The following is a 20,870-nucleotide window of genomic DNA, read 5'->3' on the forward strand; positions in this document are numbered from 1 at the left end:
GTTACAAGGCAGACAAACAGGGCTTCTGCCAGACAAAAGCATGTCTATTCACCTATCCCTGCTGCTGAAGTAAATGAAGCATTGTAAAACCAACACAATGGAACCTCTATTTGCATGTGAAGTTAACAGGAAAAACAGGTTGAAAAGAGGGATGTGAACCCAAAAGGGGGAGCGCAGGGGAGTACAAGTAACAGGGAAGAAGAGTCTGCTGGTGGTGAGGCACCTCAAAAGGGGCATTTCAAGGTTTACTGGACTATAAGAAGGAAAGTTATAGATATGTATGGTATATCTGTATTTCCAAACTTGTGATGTTTCTGGGTGACGCTCCCAGGCAGATTGGCATCAGCACTGCCTAACCTGTTCAATGACCCATCAAGGATCATCAACTGTACAATGAACCCATTGAAAGGACCAGGGAAGACACCTTATGAGTCAGCAAAGCGTGTGGTATGCCTGTGGACAGAGAACTCAGAGAGTCTAAGGCTTCCGTGCCATGTACTGTGAAGCTTGTGTTTGGGACAAAGGAAGTACAAGCCACATGGCAAAAAAATATAAAAGGCAGCTGCATCATCTTCATTTTGTTTTCAATCCTGCTTCTTACCTCTGGAGTAACTTTTCTACAAAAAATGGTTACCTACCTTTTCATAACTATTGTTCTTTGAGGTGTGTTGCTCATGTCCTTTCTGTTCTAGGTGTGTGAGCGCCCACATGCACAGTTGTCTGAGATTTCTGCCTTAGCGGTATGTGTAGGGCTGGCTGTGGCACCCCCTGGAGTGGCATTCCCATGCGGTGGAGTGGCATTCCCATGCCGCCGGCCCTGCACCCTCTCAGTTCCTCATGGCTGACAACTCTGACAGAGGTGTAGAAGGGCAGGAAATGGAATGGATATGAACACATCTGGAAGAACAACATTTACAAAATGGTAGGTAACTGTTTTTTCTTCAAGTGCTTGCTCATGTCAATGCTATTTTAGGGGACTCACAAGCAGCATCCACGGAGGTGGGCTCAGAGTTCATAATTTAGTGGCTTGCAGTACTGCCCTACCAAAACCAGCATCCTCCCAGGCCTGGTGGGTCAGGGCATAGTGGGATGTAAAAGTGTGGACAGATGACCAGGTGGCCACTCTACAGATGTCCTAGATAAGCACAAAGGCTGCCGAAGAGGCCTGTGCCCTGGCAGAGTGGGCAGTGACAATCGCCAGGGAGTGGCACCTTTGCTTAGTCGTAGCAGAAGCGAATGCAGGCAGTGATCCAAAAGAAATTCCTTGAGTGTATACAGGACCTTTAATTCTGATGGCCAAAGGGACGAATAATTGCGTCAACTTATGGAACGGCTTGATCCTGTCAGTGTAGAAGGCCAGAGCCCTTCTGATGTCCAGGGCATGTAGCCAGCACTCCTCCTCCAATCTATGCGGCATCGGAAAGAATACCAGTAAGTAAATGTCCTGGCTCGAGTGAATCTGAGAGATTACCGTGGGAAGAAATCCCGGGTGCAGCCTTAGTTGGACCTTGTCTGCGTAGAAGACCGTGTAAGGAGGCTCCAAGATGAGCACCCGAATCTTGGATACCTGGCAGGCCGACATCACCATGACCAGCAGAAGGAGGGAGCAGGAAGTCAGTGGCTTGAAGGGAGGACCCACAAGCTGCGACAGCACCAGATTCAAGTCCCACAGAGGGACAGGGTCCCTGACGTGTGGATTGAGGTGTTCCAGGCCCTTAAGGAATCTGGCCGTGATATTCTAAGCAAAAACTGACCTCCCTCAAACAGTGGGTGGAAGGCTGAGATGGCTGCTACATGGACCTTGATCAATGAGAGGGACAAATCACGAAGCTTGAGACTCAGGATGAACACCTTTGTCCGCAATCCAGCAGGTGAACCGTTTCCACTTGGCCATGTAGGTCACCTGGTGGAGAGCTTCCTACTTCCCAGCAGAACGCGCTGAACCTCAGCCAAGCACTGCTGCTCTTGCACGTTTAGCCACATAGCAGCCAAGCGGTCAGATATAACACTGCCAGGTTGGGGTGCAGAAGACTGTCGTGGTTCTGGGACAACAGATCTGACCAGAGTGGTAGCTGGAACGGGGTTGGCACCGAGAGGTCCATCAGAGTGCTAAACCAGTGTTGGTGTGGCCACGCCGGTGCTGTGAGGATGACGCTCACCCTGTCCCGTTTGATTTTTGTGAGGACCCTGGGTAGTAACGGCACCAGAGGGAAGGTGTACATCAGAGCCCCTGACCCCGGGAGCAGAAAGGCGTCCGACAGTGATCCTCTGACCATGCCTCCAATCGAGCAGAAGATGTGGCATTTCCTGTTCTGCCGGTACGCAAACAGGTCTACCCGGGGAGTTTCCCATCTGTGGAAGATGGAACTGGCCACCTTTGGATGAAGGGACCACTTGTGGTGATATGAGAATATCCTGCTGAAGCGATCTGCCAAAGCCTTCTTGGTTCCTGGAAGGCTACAAGATGGATGTTGTGCTGCAGACGGAAGTCCCAGAGCCAGAGGGCTTCCTGACAGAGAATAGATGACCTGGCTCCGCCCTGCCTGTTTATATAGAAGACCACAGCCGTGTTGTCCGTCAGGCCCTGGACTACTCTGCCTTGCATCTGAGGTAGAAAGGCGAGGCAGGTTAGTAAAACAGCCTTGAGCTCCTTGACATTGATACGCAGGGAATGATTGTGACTGGATCAGCGACCTTGAGTATCGAGGGCACCCAGATGCACTCCCTAGCCCAGGTCTGAGATGTCGGAGACAAGGGTCACTGACGAGGCTGGGGCCGCGAAGGGAACTCCTTCCAACACCAGCTTGGGATCCTGCCACCAAAGGAAGGATGACAGGACGCTGTCTGGGATCCTGACCACTCAGTCCATGCTGGGCCAGTTGGGGACACAGACTGACAACGCCCTTGCCACTGCCTGGGGTAGGGGGCAGAACCCTGGCAGGGCTGGTGAGTTCGACCACCACAGTACCCCCATGAAGCCCCATAACGGGTACATGGCCCGACACAGGTCCTTTGCCTGAGGCCCCTCTCTCCTTCAATGCCAAGGGGCTTCTTTTTTTTCAGCCTCTTCTTTGGCGCAGGTGAAATGGAGCGGTGCTGGGCTGACTCCAGTGCAGGAACTATGCTGACCGCCGAGGCCGAAGTGCAAGTGTGGATACCACAGTTGAGGGTTCCAACGCCGGCCAAAGAGTAGCCTCTATCAATAACGCCCCCAAGCAGATATACTGCTCCTTCTTGGATCGCGTGTTATGCTATACAAAGCACATGGGATCTTTTATAAGAGAGAAGGCACATACGCCATATTTATTGAAAATACGACAGTTAGCATATGCTTTTCAGTCACACAGCATACACACAAACACACAAGTCCTGCAGATGGTCTTTATAGTTACCAGTCTGTTGTAGCTCAAGTCAATCTAATGCCAGTTAGATGGAGCATGAGTGAGGAGCTAGGCTCTGTCGGTCGCGATCCAATGCTCCAAGGCTTTGCAGGACTGAACCCAGAGTTCCATGACAAAACACCCCACCTTTATAGCTGTAAATTCCCATTTGAGTCCATGCATTTTGCAATGTCATCCTGCAATCATTAGTCCTTAAGTGGTGTTAATCTTGGGGTTTTCTGCTGTTATTTGCTGATTATTGTCGGGCTTCCCATTGTTATCTCCTATTTGTTGTCTCGCCTTCGGGGGTGCCTGCCTCACCTCTGAGGTCGTCAATGCTGCTAATATGTTTAGCCTTGGATACAATGGATATTTTCTGATTGTCTCCTGGTGTTTCCAAGTCTCTCACTTTTTCTTGACCATCTGGACATTTGTGATGGCTTTCACAACTTATCTTTTACTGATGCATGCATTCCTCATTCACACAAACAGTCTCTCACAGAAACCTTCAAAGGTATACAGAATACACTGTGAATTAAGACAGGTTTCAGAGTAGCAAGTACTCCTTTTCTTATTGTGAATTAAGTCTTGCTAAATCTTATAACTAAAACAATTCACATTGGGGCTTCAGGCCCTCAACATTTCTCTAATCTATTTATCATAGACACAATACAAAATCCTGTCTTTTACTTACTAAACCTTATTGTATATTTAACTAGAGTGCCTAATTTGTAATACATATAGGAAAAGATAGTAGACATTATAACTTATCCTAAAACAAAAGGGTGACCATAATCAGTCATAAGGATTGTTCTGGTCTGTCCCTGCCTTAACATCAGTACAGACACTGGCAGTCTGTCAGATGCATTCCTACCAGAGTCCCAGAGGGTCATTCCTTTCTGCTATTCAAAAAGGGTGGCTGGTAAAATGAAATCAAGACATACATTAGTACCTCTATTCTTAAAAGTACAATTATAAAATCCTGCTCCTACACGCGGGTGAAAGTTCTTACAGATGTGGCACCTGTCTTTGCAATGGCCTTCTCCCAGACTTAAGACAGCTATCGTGCAGATCACTGATAGGTATTGGACTGCTGCATGACGCACACGGCTTGAAGCCAGGACAGCAAGGCATGCCCTGCTTGGAGCAAAGTTCCAACTGGGACTCTATTGACTAACACACACTGTCAACTAACTATATATGAAACTCTGTACAGCAACAACGAAACCAGTCAATGGCAAGAAATGGTGCTTCATGCAACCGTCATGGGCAGTCAGAAGGGAACAGAGGGTGCAGAGCCAGCAGCTTCGGCAGTGCAGAAAAAGAAGCTGGCAGTTCTATCGGTACCATAGCTCCTGAAGTCGGCCTGTCTCAGTCTCCAGTGCCAAGAGATGATGCCGAGGGCTATAGGGTTAGGGTCCTTAGACTACTGTTTCATACCAGTAGTACTCAAACAGGCCCTGGAACTATGTCCCATCAGAGGATGTTGAGGCGACTAACCTCAGAAGGGATGGTGTTCTGATGGGCTGTGGCTCAGAGTGTAAGGAGGAAGCCTGTTCCTTCTCATCAGAGCAAGAAAGAGACTACTTTCTCTAAAAGGGATGCGGCAAATTTGGATCAGCAGATGACCTGGCTGCATCCCATTTGCTGGGGAGAGTCCAGGCCCAGGTCTAATAATGGACTCAGTGATTTCTCCATGAGAAGTCATAACTCAATGTCCCAGTCTTTTCTGGCTCTAGAAGTCAATTCATGGCAGTGGGAACAATTTTGTGGGAATGTCCCTCTCCTAAACAATAATACACTACAGGTGACCATCCGTTACATGGAGAGCATTCCAGCAAGAGGCACACCACTTAAAGATGGGAGATCCAGCATAAGGGTGAGGGAAAAAGCTTCCCAATCTGGAAGCAGGAAAATGAAAACCTAAACTATGAAGTAACAGTAAAATTAAAACTAAAACATTTTTTTGGATAGTACTTCTCCTTTCCTCTAAGTATACTAAAAACTGACAGGTAAGGCACTATCTACTGAGGGAAAAGGAGAAACGGGCTTTGCTGCAGATTTCGTCCCAGACCAAAGGTTGTAGAGATGGAAGTGGGGAGCGGTTGGACTACACAGTGCTATATATACACGTCACTCACAGCTCAAAGGGGAGGTGCACGTGTGGTCCGACAGGCACTGCTGATGAAGATTTCCGATCCGAGGCACAAGGGGCTCTGCCGCACCTACAGTGATGCACTTATAGGGACGTCACTGGAACAAGAACCTGTTCTTATTATCCTAGCTCTCTCTCTTAAATCTTAATATTTTTGTAAATATATTTGATTTCACTATAAGCAGATTCCAGTGCTGTGTTGTTACAAAGGGCCTGATCTGGAGTTGTGCCAGTCAAGCTGTGTGTATGCTGTCTCTTTGGAGACAGCTTTCCAGGCTATTTCTGTGAGCGTTCAGTAATAGGGGCTGGATATTACAGATGGGGATTGTCAAGGTTCCTTCCGCACTCTGAACTCTAGGGTACAGATGTGGGGACCTGCATGAAAGACCCCCTAAGCTTATTCTTACCAGCTTAGGTTAAAAACTTCCCCAAGGTACAAACTTTGCCTTGTCCTTGAACTAATGCTGCCACCACCAAGCGTCTTACACAAAGACCAGGGAAAGAGCCCACTTGGAGATGTCTTCCCCCAAAATATCCCCCCCAAGCCCTAGACCCCCTTTCCTGGGGAAGGCTTGATAAGAATTCTCACCAATTTGTACACGTGAACACAGACCCAAACCCTTGGATCTTAAGAACAATGAAAAATCAATCACGTTTTTAAAAGAAGAATCTTAATTAAAGAAAAGGTAAAAGAATCACCTCTGTAAAATCAGGATGGTAAATACCTTACAGCGTAATCAGATTCAAAACACAGAGAATCCCTCTAGGCAAAACCTTAAATTACAAAGACACAAAAACAGGAATATACATTCCCTCCAGCACAGCTTATTTTACCAGCCATTAAACAAAAGGAAATTTAACGCATTTCTAGCTAGATTACTTACTAACTAACAGTTGTAAGGCTGCATTCCTGATCTGTTCCTGGCAAAAGCATCACACAGACAGACGAACCCTTTGTTTCCCCCCGCCTCCAGATTTGAAATTATCTTGTCTCCTTATTGGTCATTTTGGTCAGGTGCCAGCGAGGTTATCTTAGCTTCTTAACCCTTTACAGGTTAAAGGGTTTTTCCTCTGGCCAGGAGGAATTTTATAGCACTGTATACAGAAAGGTGGTTACCCCTTCCCTTTATATTTATGACAGGGAGGCTGGCAGAGGGGCTCGGGGATTAGTGTGCATCTGTCACTACCCTGCACAGGAGAGGGTTAGGTCTCTGGAGACCAGAAGTCAGTGCTTGTCTGTGTCCAGAGGCTGTTGGTTTCAGAAAGCTGAGCTACAACAGGCATCACGCAAGACTGCTTCACGCTAAGGGCAGGCAGTGGTGAGGTACCTCACAACTCTGAGTACCTCTGGGGAGTGTCACACATGGCTCATTCTCACAAAATGGGTTATTACTGATTTTTGCATTTAAATGGCATTCATAAAAAAATTCTTCTATCAGTAATATTGGCTAACAGATAAATAATTCTCTGAAAACGGAGATGTCTTGCCCAAAGGATGATAAGAATATTGCTAGAGCAACTGTAACACATTGACTGGACTGAAGGAATAACATTTCTAATCAACTGATAGGCTAAACATCTTGGTGATATATGGGGACTGTGATGGCAGTATAGAGTTTTGGGGGACCCAAAGAAGGGGCATCACAGTCTTTGCTCACTTCTCCTGCCTCAGTTTTCCTATCCGACTCAGGCACTGGACACATACAAGAGTGAAGCTTGGACCCAGAGGAATCCTCTCTGGTGATCAAGGGAAAAAAGCTACATCCCATTTGCTGAGCCTTATATACTGTGACAGGGTCAGGCCAGAGATCCTATTAGGATCCAGGAAGTGACAGAAGGTAGATATATTAGACCCAGATTAAGCAGGTCCCTTTTCCCTGAGTAAGATAATGGGCTGTTCCAGAACAATAAGGAAGTTGCTGGAACCAATTAAGGCAGGCTAATTAGGACACCTGGAGCCAATCAAGAAGCTACCAGAATCAATTACGACAGGCAGGCTAATCACGGCACCAGGTTTTAAGAAGGACCTCACTTCAGTTAGTGAGGTGCTTGCGAGGAGCTGGGAGCAAGAGGTGCACGAGAAGCTTAGAGTGAGTAGGAGTACTGCTGGAGGACTGAGAAGTACAAGCATTATCTGACATCAGGAGGAAGGTCCTGTGGTGAGAACAAAGAAGATGTTGGGAGGAGGCCATGGGGAAGTAGCCCCAGGAGTTGTAGCTGTCACGCAGCTGTTACAGAAGACACTACAAACAGCTGTAATCCACAGGTCCCTGGGCTGGAACCCGGAATAGAGGGCAGGCCCGGGTTCCCCCCAACTCCCTATTTGATATAAGAGGAGTTGATCTGGACTGTGGGTCGCACCAGAGGGGAAGGTCTCTGGCCTGTCCCCCGACCCATGAGGTGGGCCAGCAGAGGCTGCAGGGATTGTTCTCCTTTTCCCCATGCTGTCCAGTGATGAGGTTAGCCGAGTGAACAGCAGGTTTGTGCCACTAACAAAAGGAGCCAAACTGAGGACTGCCATGAAGCTCTGAGGTGAGCAAATCTGCCAGTAAGCACAGAACCCACCAAGGCAGAGGAGAAATGTAGTTTGTTTTACTTTAAATTGTGGCCTCTATGTGACTGAGTAGCCAACAGCTGACAACCTTGGTTGAAACTTTATGTTATGCTGGCAGGCAGAGAAATGAATGAGCAGGTCTCTTTTCAAAAAGAGTGGGGTTTTTTTAGCCTTTTTAAGTGTACTGTATTTATTTTGTGTGAAGACATTTTTGAAACTGACTTCTGTCACAGGGCCTTATTCTGTTCCCATTAAAGTTATAGGGATTTTGCAGTTGGCTTCAATATGAGCAGGAATTGACCTTCCTGAGCTAAATGATCCAAACATAATAATTACAGCTGGTTAATAATTCACTGTCAATAAACCACCTAATGAAGTTGGCCCACTTTTTGTTTGCAAATCATTCAAGAACCAAATCTGATTGCTACCAATGCGCTTATTTGGAAGTGCTCACCAAATAGGCTGAAATGTAGTCAGCTATGGGGAGTTCACAGATTCTTGTTTGCTTTTCTTTCCCATGGCATGTGATTGGTTACCTAGAGTCAGAGCATAATTTTTTCTACTTCCTGATTCTGAGTGAAGGCTGTTAACCAAACCAGCAATCAACCAAATTTACAAAAACAATGAACAACGTGACCACACAAGAAACAGTGGTAAGATGTATTCACAAAAATGTTCACATATTACTCTTCGTATTACTCATTCAGATCTAATAATGATGCCCAACCAAAAAAGCCAGGAAATCAACATCCCACCAGAGGTCTTATTGACGTTACCTACTTCATGTTCATCGAAGAGATCTGCCATTTCACTTCTAGCATCACTTGTATGACATGAGCCTCAGTAAGAAATTTAGATCTGGGGCCTGGGGGGTTCCAGGGGATGATTACATGGAGATTCAAACTTCCACACTTGTGGTTCAAATCCCACTGCGGTTGTTAGTGACCACAAGGCCACCTGATGGCTGTTCTGTCACTGAACCAGTAACCTGAGTCCACTTCCGAAATGCACTAGTGTCCACACTGTGATTACCACTAGTGGCACCTTTTCCAGCTATAGTTTATGATGTACCAATTATCAACAAAATATGTTACACTATATGTATAAAAACAACAAGGAGTCCGGTGGCACCTTAAAGACTAACTGATTTATTTGAGCATAAGCTTTCATGGTTAAAAACCCCACTGAAGAAGTGGGGTTTTTAACCATGAAAGCTTATGCTCAAATAAATCAGTTAGTCTTTAAGGTGCCACCGGACTCCCCTTGTTGTTTTTGTGGATAGAGACTAACACGGCTACCCCCGATACTTGACTATATGTATAAATATATTAACTACAGCTGTGCAATAAACGGCTTTTTAGAACAAGAAGGCTTAGAATTACCTTTACAAAAGCTTTCAATTTATATAGAAATCCCAGCTTTAGCAACATAGCTGAGGAAATCCTGACATGCCATTGATTTCAATGGGATCAGGATTTTACCTAGAAAATTTATATTTGCCTCATAATCATAGGCAAAGCAGGAAATGGTCTGTTTGGTTCCCCCTACAATGGTGGTTTTCAACATTTTTCCATTTGCAGGTCCCTAAAAAATTTTGAATGGAGCAGCAGACCCCTTTGGAAATCTTAGGCATACTCTGCGGACCCCAAGGAGTCCATGGACCACAGGTTGAAAACCACTGCCCTACAAGATTGTTCCCCACAGTACATTTTCCAGCACTTGTAGCCATGTTATTTCTAATGCATACTTCATACAGTGTTACACCAGCCTTTCATGGGGTGCTTTAAAAACAGGAAATACCTTTTGTTCCATTGTGCTTTCTGTCTTTTCTTTTTCCTTCATTTTAGCCAAAGCCTCTTTGAGTTCCTGTGATGTAAATGAGTTTGAGTTGATATGCATCTCGTCCAGCCTTGCAGAAAAAAAAAAAAAAGGGGTGGGGGTGGGGGAACCACTTTATATGGGTAAACAATTTATCCTTAAAAAAAAAAAACAATCAACTTTTGTCTGGAGAAAAAGTTGAGTACTAAATTCCCATTTATCTGGCACAGGACATGCAGAAAAATCAATGCTCCAAAGTAAGGTCAGATCTAGTGCTCAGTTTAAGAGTGTGGCTTTAAGACACCACCCTGACAGTATAAAGCTGTGGTTTGAAAATCCTCATGGCAACACAAGATCTCAATTCCTAATGCTATAAAAACTGCTCAGTTTATCTCCCCAATATATCATCTGGGGATGTATAAAACAGGAAAGATTTCATAAACAAAAAAAAAAGCACAGGTGTGCCCAGAATATTGACAAGGATCTTTTACTTGTATGTCTTGGGATGGGTCCATTCAGTTCCAAAGCTGACATGTTGATGATGATGACGATATCAAAACAAGGATTAGGCAGCACGTAGTCTCTACAATCTAAGAAACTAACTCTGCTGTTCTTTTTGTATTATCCTAACCTGATCCTACGTGAGCATTGTTGCACTGGCAAAAGGAAAACCCAGGGTTGGGACATCTCAATGAGCTTCTGCATGCCTTGGATCATAAATAGAGGTGGGAGGGGGCACAGAATGGTAGTACTCATGTATTTTGAGAAATAGAAGTCCCCATGGTTACAAAACTTGTCTTTGTAAAGAGAGCACAAGGAGGGAAATGGTTGAGAGTTGTATTTTTTAGGCAATTTTTAAAAAAATAGATGTAGTGAAGGCTGGTGACATCTTGAGCGTATGTCAGCAAATACTGACACTTAAATGAATGCTTAGAGCCAATGCACAACAGCAAGTAAAGACCTTGTTGTATCTGACTCAAACCTCTGTGAAAAAAGCCTCCCTAAGCTATCCTGCTGCATTAATTTCTAGAAAATAATTTGCACCCCATTGCTACAGAAAGTTTCAAAAGAACAAGTGACATTCCCAAGAAATCATACTGCAAGTTTAGTTTCAGAATCATGGCTTTACAAAGTATGAAAGTCTCTCCAAAAGCACAGTAAAGGCAGTTTTAGCACCCAGGCTAAAAGGAAGTAGGGCAGCTAGGAGTAGTACAGAAGTACTGAGCACCCCAAATGCCAATTAAAGACTCTGGGACCTGTGGATATTCAGCACTTCTGAAAATCTGTCTCCTAATAAAAGAAATGAAATCAAAAGCCCATATACCTCTGTATAGCAGAACAGCAAGTACTTTATATTACTGTACCTTTTCCTTTTCTTCTGGTCTTTCATGTCACTTTTTTCATTTTTGTTATCTGGAAGCCTGGCTTCTCTTTCCCCTGTTTGAAGATTTAATCGCACGTGTAACCCTGCAGGAACAGCCTGACCTACAAACAAAGGTTAGAGTATTTCAGGCCACATTTATTCTTCTCAAGATTTACCACGCTGGGTGTATTTCAGTCAGACACTTCTATTCCAACACCGTACAACAAAGATAGTGAGTCAAGCAGAAAAGCCAAGATCTGCAGTGTGACAAAGAACAGGGCATTTGCTGTAGCCTGAGCACTTCCCCAGCCCCACAAAATTAAGACGCGGCAGGTTTAAAACAAACAAAAGGAAGTACTTCTTCACATAACACACAGTCAACCCATGAAACGCCTTGCCAGGGGATGTTGTGAAGGCCAAAAGCATAACTTGGTTCAAAAAAGAATTTGACAATTTCATGGAGGACAAGTCTGTCAATGACTATTAGCCAGGATGCTCAGGGATGCAATCCCATGCCTTGGGTGTCCCTAAGCCTCTGACTGCCAGAATCTAGGACTGGATAACAAGGATGGATCACATTGCCCTATTCTGTTCATTCCCTCTGAAGCCACTGTCGGAAGACAGGATACTGGGCGAGATGGACCATTGCTCTGACCCAGTATGGCCGCTCTTATGGCACCTTGACACAAGTGCCATTTAACCTCCAGGAAGTCCCAGGACACACAACTGTTAACATGGCTGACACTCCATTCATTCCCTGACCACCTCACAAACTTAGATGCAGACTGCTGACTCCTCAATGAAATAGTGACACTTGGTTATGCAGAGTTCCCAGTGAGCTAGGGACACTGGTCCTGTTACTGGCACAGTCATAATTTTATCATAGTGGGTCAGAGCCTTAGAAATCAGACCGCTCTGTACTTACTGATATTTAGATTGAGACATGTAACAGCCATAGGTGCCTAGACAAGCTCAGAGCATGCAGCAGAGGATCCTTTCAACTTCAATAGGTATATTCTGGATATTATGTTACTCTGTTGTTCTGTAGGGTACTGAGATGCCAGATTTAAGGAATATTTGATCAACATTAAATGCCAACAAAAAACAGGAAATTCATAGTAAATCATCCACATCCCCCTAAAAATGCTTTTGCCTAGTCACAAGATTGAGGTTACAGCTAACTGAGAACATTTCAGCATGGACCTGTATTCTATGGATGAAGTGAAAATGGCAATATTTCCTGTGAGGTATGATTCCATTTTTTGTGTATTTCCCCTTTTAATACAAGACGTTTGCCTGATAGATGGGGGTGGGCATCTTACTGAATCTCGCTCTCTCTCACTCACACACACACACACACACACACACACACACACTCCGCTTTTTCTCCTCTACAATATGAAGATTTTGTATTTAGTCTTCCTTTGTCTGTTTTCCTTAATTTAAAAGTCATATAGAGTGAAAGGGTATGTTTGTCTTCTTGAATTTGAGACACATAACATTTTCTATTGAAGGGCACTGGAGGCATAGATAAATTAATTTTATTATAAATATGTTTTCTCATAATATGAAAGCCTCTAGTCTGGAGAACTAGTGTGTGGACTCCACCCACATAAGAACACAGAGGTACCTAGCTGGTCAAAGCTACTGGTGCCTGAACCGCTCCTCCATCATCAACCTGGAGTGTGTCTCACATCCACAAACAAGAAACCTCCAAAGTTTATAGTAGTTTTTTATTTTTTTTAAATGTACAAAGGTAGGGGAAAGTCCAAACTAAAGGCTTTCCTGTTCTAATAAGGTATATTTATGATACAAATAAGTTGTCTTTTCCTACATCTCCCTTTAGTAGGAAATGCTGCATGTCTCAAAACAAAAACAAACATGTCCTTTCACTCTAGAGCAAGGAAAACAGACAAAACAGATTAACTATAAAATGTTCATGTGGCATCCTATACCTTGGAGGAGCATCTTGTAAACCCCACATTCTTCATCTGTATATAATTGTAATATTGCATATAAAGCAGGCCGTGTGAGGTATAAGTGGAAAGGTTATGATCGGCTGAAAGTCATTTTTCTATTCAAATATATAAAGTTATGAAAACTGTGCTGTATGGCTGTCACTGAAACATACTGTAAGCTGGGGAATCAGACAGATATTAGCTCCCCAGAGGCAACAGCAAGGAAAGTAACCAATTCCTAAGCGGGGTATCAAACAACCCATCAATAGCCATTGTCCAGCAATGGAGCTATAATTCAATGAGTCACCTGCATGAGGCCACATCAGGGAATTGCTCAACCTTGCCTGGAGACCCAGCAATGCCCCCCAGACATGTCTGGACTTGTGTTCCCCAAGCACATGGGACTGAGGGTATAAAACAGAACACATGGGGCCCATGCTTGGCCTTTTGCCTGCACCCACCTATGCTGCAAGCAACAAGGACACTATGAAGACTCCAACAGAAGGAACTGGCCCAGATTTCAAGGGTGAAACCTGTGTACTATGAACTGCAATATCCAGTGGGGTAAGAAAAATCTAATCTAGATGTTACCCAGTCTAATAGGGTTGAGAGCTTAGACTGTGTGCTTATAATTTATTTTATTTTGGTAACTGACTTTTTGCTTATCACTTAATATCTATCTTTTGTAGTCAATAAATTTGTTTTACTTTTATTTTTACCAGTGAGTTTGTATGAAGCGTGTGGCAAAGCTGTTCAGGTTTGCAAAGGTTGGTGTATATCCACTTTCCAGTGATGAAGTGCTGAACCAAATAATAAATTTGCACTGCCATCTTGGAATATCGTTGAGGTACAGTGCTGGGAGCTGGGGGGATTTCACTGGTGCCTTTCCCTGTGTGATTCATGAGTGGCTCTGGAAGCATTCATGCAATCTTGCTGGCTGTGGGGCTCCACGTTGTGCTGAGTCAAAACAGCACCTGGAGGGGTTTGCTGCTGGTCACTAGCAAGGCATTGTGAAAGACAGCCCAGGCCGGAAAGAGTTAAGAGGGCACAGCAGTCCCACAGTCCCAGGCTGCACCCTGGGGATCCAGTCACAGTTCACTCACACACACACACACACACACACACACACACACACACACGAGAGAGAGAGGTGCGCTCTCAGATACCATATATCTTCCATCATGAGTCTTATGACTCAGATGGGGAAGAGGGACTTCTTTTCCATTTGCAAAAGAGAGAAGTTGCAAAGTGTACATTCTGTCTCTCATTTCCAGAAGATGAACTTTGAAGAAAGATGCAGTGATAGCAAGGACTCTGTGTTCCCCTGTGACAGCAATCTAGTCAGAGGGCAGCTAGAAGATGCTTTTAAAAGGAAGGATTTAGTAAAGTCTTGAGGAAAAAAAGACAAGCCACATCTCCACTCTGTCATTCAAGAGACATCAGACTGAGGATTCTTAAACAACATACTGATTGTAAAATGAAATTATAGAGAGGGATTTTCAGACAATATATTTGCCTCTTAGCCTTCATTAGGTATGGTCATAAGTATAAAGGGAAGGGTAACCACCTTTCTGTATACAGTGCTATAAAATCCCTCCTGGCCAGAGGCAACATCCTGTTACCTGTGAAGGGTTAAGAAGCTCAGCTAACCTGGCTGGCACCTGACCCAAATGACCAATAAGGGGACAAGATACTTTCAAACCTTGGAGGAAGGAAGGCTTTTGTTTTGTGCTCTTTGTTTACATGTTGTTCTCTCTTGGGACTGAGAGAGGCCAGTCAGAAATCCATCTTTTCCAACCCATCCTAATCCAAGTCTCCAATATTGCAACCAGTATAGGTAAGCCAGGCAAGGCGGATTAGTTTATCTTTTGTTTTATATGAATTTTCCCTGTGTTAAGAGGGAGGTTTATTCCTGTTTTCTGTAACTTTAAGGTTTTGCCCAGAGGGGGATCCTCTGTTTTGAATCTGAATACCCTGTAAAGTATTTTCCATCCTGATTTTACAGAGATGATTTTTACCTTTCTTTTTTAAATAAAATTCTTCTTTTAAGAACCTGACTGATTTTTCTATTGTTACAAGATCCAGGGGTTTGGATCTTTGATGATTTTGTAAGCAATTGGTTAGCATACGATTCTCAAGCCTCCCCAGGAAAGGGGGTGTGTAGGGCTTGGGGGGAATATTTTGGGGGAAGACGTCTCCAAGTGGTCTCTTTCCTTGTTCTTTGTTTAAAATGCTTGGTGGTGGCAGCATACTGTTCAAGGATAAGGCAAAGTTTGTACCTTGGGGAAGTTTTTAACCTAAGCTGGTAAGAATAAGCTTAGGGGGGTCTTTCATGTGGGTCCCCACATCTGTACCCTAGAGTTCAGAGTGGGGAAGGAACCCTGACAGGTATGAATACCATTTAGACTGAGATAAGCATAAGGAGAAAGCAAGGTCCTTCCAGTCTCAAAGTGAACAGGATTACCTCACTAGGTCAAAAGCACCTGGAGATAACGAGGTTACAATGCAGTATTTTCTCAAGTAATTCATGAATTGTCAAGTGTAGCCAGAAATAAATGTCCCCGTTAGAACAGTACAGCATACTCTAGCTTTCACATTCCACATGCTCCTGGCCACATTAGTTCACCATGTTGCCAGGGGACACGAACAAGGATGATGTGCTCTTCTTAAAAGAAACATAAAAAAAAGGAGGAAGAAGGGCAGCCTACAGTAGAACTGAATGACTTACGTGTTACTATTTCTCTTAATTTTATTTACTGGTTGCTGAAAATAGAAACTGAATGTGAATCCCAGGGTATGTGAGCTTGCAAATGCAGCACAACTCAATTAAGGATTTTGCCATCAGAAAAGTGACACAAATATTTCTACTTCTGGGTTTTCACACTTTCTTGAACTAAGTTTGACTAAGCACACCAGGAAAACCTCTGGTTGCATGTATGTAAAAGATAAATAGTACTCATTCCATCAAGAAGCTTTTCCTATCTTATGAGACAGCAGCAAAGTCTCATGGTTGCAGTAATACAACAAGAATCATTTTAGTAAACTGCCAAAGAGGAGTCTCAGTTTCAACAACAATCTTTATTCATTCACTCTAAAATGTCCCAGATCTTTGGCACAGGGCAAGGACTGTCTTTTTGCTTTGGGGCATATTTAGTGTTATTATTTTATAATGAGTTTAGAGCTGGTGAAAAGCATCAGATACCGCTTTAGCCAAAGAATAGAGACAGCACTGGGAGCAGCAAACCAAGCTCTACCTGACCCTGATATGGAGGGTCACCTTGACCCTGATATGGAGGGACTACTTCTAGCATGAAAAGGTACTTCAGCCACCATGCCTATTTAGCCCTTGGCCTCCCTGCTGAGACTGTCAACAAGGAGGTCACACAGTGGTGTTATTTGCTGTGTTGTGGTCATCTGTCCAATACAAACCAGATTAAGAACTCAATTCATTTTACGTAGGCCAACGAAGATCTGCCTGATGGTAATGTATTTCTGGGACCAGATTTGAACCAGTGACCGCAAGGCTCTCCATCCCACTACCAATCCCCTGAACCAACCAGTGCCCAGCCTCTTAGTTGTAAATAGATAAAATCCATTGTACAGAAATATTAGCACACAATAAAGGACTCCTGATGCTGTTTAAACGCTGAGGCATTTATGGGAAAGAAATGTCAAGGCAAAGCGAAGACACATTTTCAAAGCAAGAGACACTGATCCAATGATAATGTTCTGTTAATACAATTTTATACCCATTGTATATTTAATCGCTTTATTTAATGGCTGCTGCTACAATGGAGACTGGAGCTTGCTGCACTATTCCTGACCCGGTGCATTTCAGCATTCAAGCTGGGCTTAGAGAACAACTCTCTTCTATGCTTCCACCAGTTGGAGACCAGCTTATATATGAAAAAATAACATGTCTGCTTTATGACAAACTGCTTTCTCAAACAAAAGCTAACCTGACTGGCTTCCAAAATCTTTTCGGACATGGATATGTTAAATTTATCTGAATGTAAAAGTATTGGCATACTAAAACTACAATATGTTGTGCTTCTAAAGTCTTTCTTGAGAATTAAGATCATTTTGTTTAGTCACATTTTGCCTCTCTTGAAAGTCGCTTAAAGTGACATAAAGGAAGAATTTAATTTATAGCCCCGTTCTTTTAATTTTGGTCAGCCAGATTTTTTCAGACATCCGTTTATTTCTTCTTATATATTAGAAAAAATAATAGCCCCAGAGTCAGCTTCAAGGCAGCAATTCACTCTCAGGGGTTCCACTGACATTTATAAACTGATCCTATTTCTCTCTTGTGTTTTATGTTATCAGCTAAACCTGTCAACTTAAATTATTGCCTTGTAACCAAATCATAGTTATCTATTATTCTGTTATGTGTACATTTCTGAAGCTTTGTACCTATATCAAGTTTTTCAGGGGTTGAAAACAAAACTATAAATAAACAACTGGAAAACAGAATAGGTTACCATTACATTGACAGCCAAAGTAAAAGTCATAAGCATCATACACAGAGCTACTAAAGCAATGGGACCCTTGCACTGCATATGCCTCATGCAGAAGTTTAATTAACACTTGTAACATTTTTTCTTGACAGGAATCAAGTGACTCCCTTGTGATATTGAACCCCATAATGCTTTATAGAAATATGCTTATGAATGTAAATATGACATAAATGGAATATGTTTTATGCTACATATGCCATGTAACATATCTTTCCAAAGGTTACATTCTACTGAATGTATTCATCCTATTTGTATGCATGTATCATTTTTATATCTGAAGTTATGAGCGTTGGCTCTATGCTTGTATTTAAAGCGTTTGCTGTAGAAAGCACCTAAGGCAAATCTGGTCAACATAGTGTGAAGGGTTAATTCAAATAATTGGGAGTACATGGCTAACAATGGACTTTGATGGACGCCAATCCACATCTGAGCTTTCCTGGGAACATTCAAACTAGCATGTGGACAATCGCGTCGGTCTGTAAAGAACTGAGTCATGCATGGACATGTGACTTGCCCATGTGATTCCAAAACTCCATCTTGTAGCTGTAATTCTACATGGGGGAGGAAGGGGTTTCCACCAGAAGAGGGAGGCTATACAAGTCCCTCCATTTTGTCTTCAGCCGGCAAAAAAGATAGCCTCTCCACCCCAAAGAGATGCCTGAAAGAAACTGGAACAAAGGACAGTAACTAGAGGGGTGTGAGTGATTGCTGGACCCAAACTAGAAGGAAGTCTAGTCTGTAAAAGAGGCTTATTGGAACATCTCTGAGGATGAAATTTACCTGCATTTAGTTTCTTACTGTATTAGGCTTAGACTTGCATGTTTTACTTTATTTTGCTTGGTAATTCACTTTGTTCTGTCTGTTATTACTTGGAACCACTTAAATCCTACTTTTTGTATTTAATAAAATCACTTATTACTTAACCCAGAGTAAGTATTAATATTGGGGGGGGGGGGGGGGAGAACAGCTGTGCATATCTCTATCAATCAGTGTTACAGAGGGCGAACAATTTATTTGGGGTTTGGACCCCATTGGGAGCTGGATATCTGAGTGCTGGAAACAAGCACTTCTTAAACTGTTTTCAGTTAAGCCTGCAGCTTGTGAGGGACGTGGTTCAGACTTGGGTCTGTGTTTGCAGCAGGCAAGCGTGTCTGGCTCAAACAAGGCAAGATACTGAAGTCCCAAGCTGACTGGGAAGACGGACTCAGGCAGTCTAGGTACATCAGGTGGCAGTCCCAAAGGGGTTTCTGTGATCCAACCCGTCACATCCCTTTTGAAGGAAAAGGCCCAGCTATGGACCATCGAATTATGGAAGTAAATGCATGGTTACGCAGGTGGTGTTGGAGACAGGACTTTGGATTCTTAGACCATGGGATATTGTTCCAGGAAGCAGGATTGCTAGGAAGAGATGGGATCCACCTAATGAAGAGAGAGAAGAGCATCTTCGCAGGCAGGCTTGCTAACCTAGTGAGGAGGGCTTTAAACTAGGTTCGCCGGGGGATGGAGACCTAAGTCCTGAAGTAAGTGGGATAATGGGAGGAAACACAAGGAGGAGGGTGCAACAGGAGAGGCCTCTTGATCCATGCTGAGAAAGCAGGACAATCGGTTAGTTATCTTAGATGCCTGTACACGAACTCAAGAAGCATGAAGAAACAAGCAGGAAGAATTGGAAGTCCTGGCACAGTCAAGGAACTATGATGTGACTGGAATAACAGAGACTTGGTGGGGTAACTCACATGACTAGAGCACTGTCATGGATGGTATAAACTGTTCAGGAAGGACAGGTGGGGGAGAAAAGGTTGAGGAGTTGCACTGTACGTAAGAGAGCAGTATGACTGCTCAGAGCTCCAGTATGAAACTGGAGAAAAGTCTGTTGAGAGTCTTTGGGTTAAATTTAGAGGCGAGAGCAACAACAGTTGTTGTGGTGGGCATCTGCTATAGGCCACCAGACCAGGAGGATGAGGTAGACAAGGCTTTCTTCAGAAAACAGAAGTTTCCAGATCACAGGCACTGGTTCTCATGGGGGACTTCAATCACCCGGACATCTGCTGGGAGAGCAATACAGCAGTGCACAGACAAGCCAGGAAGTTTTTGGAGAGTCTTGGGGACAACCTCCTCGTGCAAGTGCTGGAGGAACCAACTACAGGCCGTGCTCCTCACAGAGAAGAATTGGTAGGGCAAGTAGAAGTGGGTGGCAACTTGGGCAGCAGTGACCATGAAATGGTTGCATTCAGGATCCTGACAAAAGGAAGAAAGGAGAGAAGGAGAATACAGATCCTGGACTTCAGAAAAGCAGACTTTGACTCCCTCAGGGAACTGATGGGCAGGATCCCCTGGGAGGCTAATCTGAAGGGGAAAGGAGTCCAGGAGAGCTGGCTGTACTTCAAAGAAGCCTTATTGAGGGCACAGGAACAAACCATACCGATGTGCAGAAAGAACAGCAAATACGGCAGGCGACCAGCTTGGCTTAATAGAGAAATCTTCAATGAGCTTAAACGCAAAAAGGAAGCTTACAAGAAGTGGAACTTGGACAGATGACTAGGGAGGAGTATAAAAATATTGCTCAAGCATGCGGGGCTGTAATCAGGAAGGCCAAAGCACAATTGGAGTTGCAGCTAGCCAGGGATGTGAAGGGTAATAAGAAGGGTTTCTACAGGTATGTTAACAACAAGAAGGTGGTCGGGAAAGTGTGGGCCCCTTACTGAATGGGGGAGGCAACCTAGTGACAGATGGTGTGGAAAAAGCTGAAGTACTCAATGCTTTTTTTTGCCTTGGTTTTCACAGCCAATGTCAGCTCCCAGACTGCTGCATTGGGCGGCACAGTATGCTATGGAGGTGAGCATCCCTCAGTGGTGAAAGAACAGGTTAAGGACTATTTAGAAAAGCTGGATGAGCACAAGTCCATGGGATTGGATGCACTGCATCCGAGAGTGCTGAGAGAGTTGGCTGATGTGATTGCAGAGCCATTGGCCATTATCTCTGAAAACTCGTGGTGATCGGGGGAGGTCCCAGACTATTGGAAAAGGGCAAATATAGTGTCCATCTTTAAAAAACGGAAGGAGGAGAATCCAGGTAACTACAGACCCGTCAGCCTCACCTCAGTCCTTGGAAAAATCATGGAGCAG

General features: G+C 43.9%; 1 protein-coding gene across 9 annotated transcripts in view; it reads right to left on the bottom strand.

The window, feature by feature from the left end:
* The window catches only part of SIL1 (SIL1 nucleotide exchange factor), a 213,668-nt gene that overhangs the window by 71,432 nt on the left and 121,366 nt on the right, over positions 1 to 20,870 (bottom strand). For all 9 annotated transcript variants that reach the window (XM_077824245.1, XM_077824249.1, XM_077824247.1 and 6 more), the window contains 2 exons: positions 11,272 to 11,392; positions 9,890 to 9,998 (listed from right to left, as the gene is read on the bottom strand). In XM_077824245.1, coding sequence (XP_077680371.1) covers positions 9,890 to 9,998; positions 11,272 to 11,392 — 230 coding nt within the window. The remainder of the gene's footprint in view (positions 1 to 9,889; positions 9,999 to 11,271; positions 11,393 to 20,870) is intronic.

This window comes from Eretmochelys imbricata, chromosome 8 (genome assembly GCF_965152235.1).
Source record: "Eretmochelys imbricata isolate rEreImb1 chromosome 8, rEreImb1.hap1, whole genome shotgun sequence".
NCBI lineage: Eukaryota > Metazoa > Chordata > Testudines > Cheloniidae > Eretmochelys > Eretmochelys imbricata.